Consider the following 4222-nt stretch of genomic DNA (forward strand, 5'->3'; position numbering starts at 1 on the left):
TTAAATAGGGGGAACTTCACCATTTGTTTATAATATCGAAATCACAATATTTACCTCCATAAACACAAATACACATATCTTGCAGCCCTAATACACACACATACACACATGTACATACACAAACACATTCACACACATATACACACAAACACATACACACATATACACACAAACACATACACACATATACACACAAACACATACACACATATGCACACAAACACATACACACATATGCACACAAACACATGTACACATATACACACAAACACATACACACATATACACACAAACACATACACACATATACACACAAACACATACACACATATACACACAAACACACAAACACATGCACACATATACACACAAACACATACACACATATGCACACAAACACATACACACATATGCACACAAACACATGTACACATATACACACAAACACATACACACATATACACACAAACACATACACACATATACACACAAACACATACACACATATACACACAAACACACAAACGCATGCACACATATACACACAAACAAATACACACATATACATACACATGCACATATACACAAACTCATACACACTCATATATATTCCTCTTGTTATTAATAGTCTTTTTAAGGTCTTGGTAGGAGATTTACATTTTTCTATTTGGGGTTTGGACACAGTTGGATAGGTAGAGAATATTTTTATGGGGTAAAGTGAAACATAGAACAAATGCAGCAATTTTTTTCTTAATTTTTTTTTTAATGAAGTAAACGAGATAAAGGTAAGCAATGACTTTTCCTCAGTCTGAAGCGCGGTCCTCATCGGCAGGAAGCAGTGAGGAGGAGGAGGATGACGGAGGTTCTGATTCCATCTCTGCTTCTTTTTCGTCCCTCTCTATAAATAGGGCCGTGGCCATGAAGAAGGCCCCTCCGATGACTGCCATTATGGTGCAGGTCATGAGGGCATACTCCAGGCTGCGGTATTTCAGAAGAGGGGATTTGGCATATCCTCGTTCGTAGGTGTCAGATATCAGGCCGATGAGGTACGGGCTGCCGGCGTCACCTAGGAGGTGATAGATTGTCATCTGCACGGCCAGGGCTGAAGATCTCCTCCACGGAGTTACTACTTTTAGTATAATGTCAGATATGAGGGTGAAATTTACTGACAGAAGCGTCTCTCCGATGAAGATGAAGATGTTGGTGGCAACGAGGCTGATGTTGCCAAAAGTCAATGCCAACAGAAGAAAAGGGGCAGAGAGCATCATCGCGCAGCCACACACAAGCGGGTCCGCCCGTGGGTTGGATTTGCGATATCTTTTACTTATCTCTGACCCTGCTACAACTCCCAGAATGCCAGAGACGACTGTAACCACACCAAATATTAGGATGTCGTGATAGTCACACGGTTCAGCACGGCAAGGGTCCTTCTCTTGTAGGAGTGTTCGTGCGTGGGTCAGGTATGACGGACCCCATACACCTATGGCTCCCACTATGAAGGATACCGCCGTCGATCCCATGGTGGTTAACATGAAGCTTCGATTTTTAAATAGTTTTTTCAGATCTGTCGCCCATTTGGCAAACTTCTGGGATTTGTTGTTCTTCTTCCCGTTTGTAGTCGTTCTTGGAAGCTCCTTTGTGACCAAAATCATCAAAGCCACAGCTATGAGGCCCAGGCCAGGGGTGACCCGAAACGCCCAGTGCCAATCGCCCCTTGCTGCATCAGTCACTTTGGGCCCGATGATGTATCCTAGTCCGCAGCCTACAGGTATGACGGAGTAAAACATGTTCAGCATGCGGGTCCGCTGGTCACTTGTAAAAAGGTCTGCAATGATGGAGGGGGCGATGGTGCAGAAAGTCGCCTCTCCGGCTCCAATCAGTCCACTCGTCAGCAGGAAGAGCAGGAAGTACCCGTCAGGGATGAATGACAGGGTAAGTGTCATGCTCAGCCAAACGATGACTCCTGCGCAAACAGTATATTTCTTATTACAGTGGTCGCCCAAATATCCGGCAATTGGTGCGACCAGCACGTAGCTTCCAATGAACAATGTATTCAATAAGCCAGACAGACTAGCATTGGTGTCATATGCTTTCTGTATATAAGGCAGCACCCCCGCCACGCTGGAGCGATTTGCATAGATGAGCAAATTAACAAAGGCGAGGATCACTACGGTGATGATGGAACGTGCGGTGGACATCACGCTTAGAGATGGCAGGTTCTGCCTCTCAGGGATATCGCCCTTTTCTACATCCATATCACTATGGTCCTCCATTGCTTCTTCCTCCTCCTTCAGCAATGGGTCTTGTGGAGAGGCCATGGTCACAGGTCAGAGCCTGAAAACACTAGAGAGAGAGAGATAAGTGAACACATTAGACAACATGTCATCATTCCTGTCATTATACAATAGATCCTTCATACAGAGCAGAAATGTCCAGCACAGAACCACAAGATAACACTATGACCATCGCAGCCTCAGAAGAAGACGCTTCTCTATAAGTGTTTTATATGGAGACGTCTTCCCTGAGGTTAGCAATGTCTGATAACCCTGAACCTGTCCGGTCCTAGTAATATCTGATAACCCTGAACCTGTCCGGTCCTAGTAATATCTGATAACCCTGAACCTGTCCGGTCCTAGTAATATCTGATAACCCTGAACCTGTCCGGTCCTAGTAATATCTGATAACCCTGAACCTGTCCGGACCTAGTAATATCTGATAACCCTGAACTTGTCCGGTTCTAGTAATATCTGATAACCCTGAACCTGTCCGGTCCTAGTAATATCTGATAACCCTGAACCTGTTCAGTCCTAGTAATATCTGATAACCCTAAACCTTTCCTGTCCTAGTTATATCTGACAACCCTGAATCTGTCTTAGTAATGGCGGATTATAAGGGCTTGGCTGTATGGTCACTGGGCCATGTGAACTTCATACTGTAGATACAATTGGGCTATCCTGCTATATACATTTACTAATAATGAACCTACCCCACCTCATTGGGATCTATCCGTCCCCTATATGACTTTCTGCCACTAGTTGATTTGAAAAATGTTTTCCCTTTCGGAGTACCCGGAGTATTTCTATTGTTAGTACACACAGAATTCTATTATATACTATTATATTTCTGCCCTAATCTTTCTGTCATTCTTTTACTACACCACCAAATCTTTCTCATAGACTTATATCATTTCGAACTTCATGAATTAGGACTCTTTTTCTTGGGGGCTTTTTTGGGCATAATTGCATTTTAGCAGTTTTGCAAGAAAAAGGTCTGGTCATGATACTATCTGTGCGTTTTATTATGTTTAATGCCTAAGCCAAGTATTGTCACAATGCTATGAGGAATATAACTTTTGTTATTTCTTTTGGAAATTAATTTCTTGTTTTTTTATGCTAAAAAAAAAGCAACAACAACAAAAAAAACTTTGACAAACAAATTGCCCTGTGTATGTATGAATAGAAGAGGCTGAGACTTACCTTGTGGTTCTCTCTTCAGACAAGGAACGGTCAAAATCTCGAATTCTCTATCGCAAATAGAAACTCTCTAACAAACACTTTGCACCACAGGTTGTGAATGCAAAACACACTGAAGAGACTGCAGCCGGCGCGCACCTCCTTGTACAGCTTACGGTGACATCATCACAAGCATGTGTGACATCACAGGGTTCTAAACCATCTTCAGGTATGTGTATATCTGTATAGTAAATGTGAGTAGCCATATTAGTCCAGTGATGCAGATTGTAATACCTTTTTTATTGGACTAACAGAATTTTGTAGAGACAAGCTTTCGGGATTCCTCCCTGATAATTTATCAAGTCCTTTGATCATTAGTCCTTGACTATTGGACTTGATAAAGGGCGGAATCCTGAAAGCTTGTCTCCACAAAATTCTGTTAGTCCAATAAAAAAGGTATTACAAGAGACTGCAACATTTTTTTGATTTGTATATATATATATATATATATATATATATATATATATATATATATAGTTCCAAGGAAAATGTTGTGGCACTCAAGGTATGGTGAAAAAATGAAAACTATTTATTCATCCCAAATGTGCAAAGAGCGACGTTTCAATGGTCTCACACCATCATTATCAAGCCACTTGAAAATGATGGTGTGAGACTATCAAAACGTCGCTCTTTGCACATTTGGGATGAATAAATTGTTTTCATTTTTTCACCATACCTTGAGTGCCACAACATTTTCCTTGGAACTACGT

General features: G+C 41.6%; 1 protein-coding gene across 1 annotated transcript; it reads right to left on the bottom strand.

The window, feature by feature from the left end:
- Window positions 1-752: 752 nt before the first annotated feature.
- On the bottom strand, window positions 753-3633 carry LOC130277611 (protein spinster homolog 1-like). The gene is made up of 2 exons (XM_056528315.1): window positions 3477-3633; window positions 753-2343 (listed from the first exon to the last, which is right to left on the bottom strand). The coding sequence occupies exon 2, from the start codon at window positions 2316-2318 to the stop codon at window positions 804-806; it is 1515 nt and encodes a 504-aa protein (XP_056384290.1). The 5' UTR covers window positions 2319-2343; window positions 3477-3633; the 3' UTR covers window positions 753-803.
- Between the last annotated feature and the right edge of the window lie 589 nt (window positions 3634-4222).

Source organism: Hyla sarda, chromosome 6 (assembly GCF_029499605.1).
Source record: "Hyla sarda isolate aHylSar1 chromosome 6, aHylSar1.hap1, whole genome shotgun sequence".
NCBI classification, from domain to species: domain Eukaryota; kingdom Metazoa; phylum Chordata; class Amphibia; order Anura; family Hylidae; genus Hyla; species Hyla sarda.

What these genes read in the sequence shown, in the direction of transcription:
- LOC130277611 (XM_056528315.1), bottom strand. Translation starts at nt 2,318, where the DNA reads ATGGCCTCTCCACAAGACCCATTGCTGAAGGAGGAGGAAGAAGCAATG.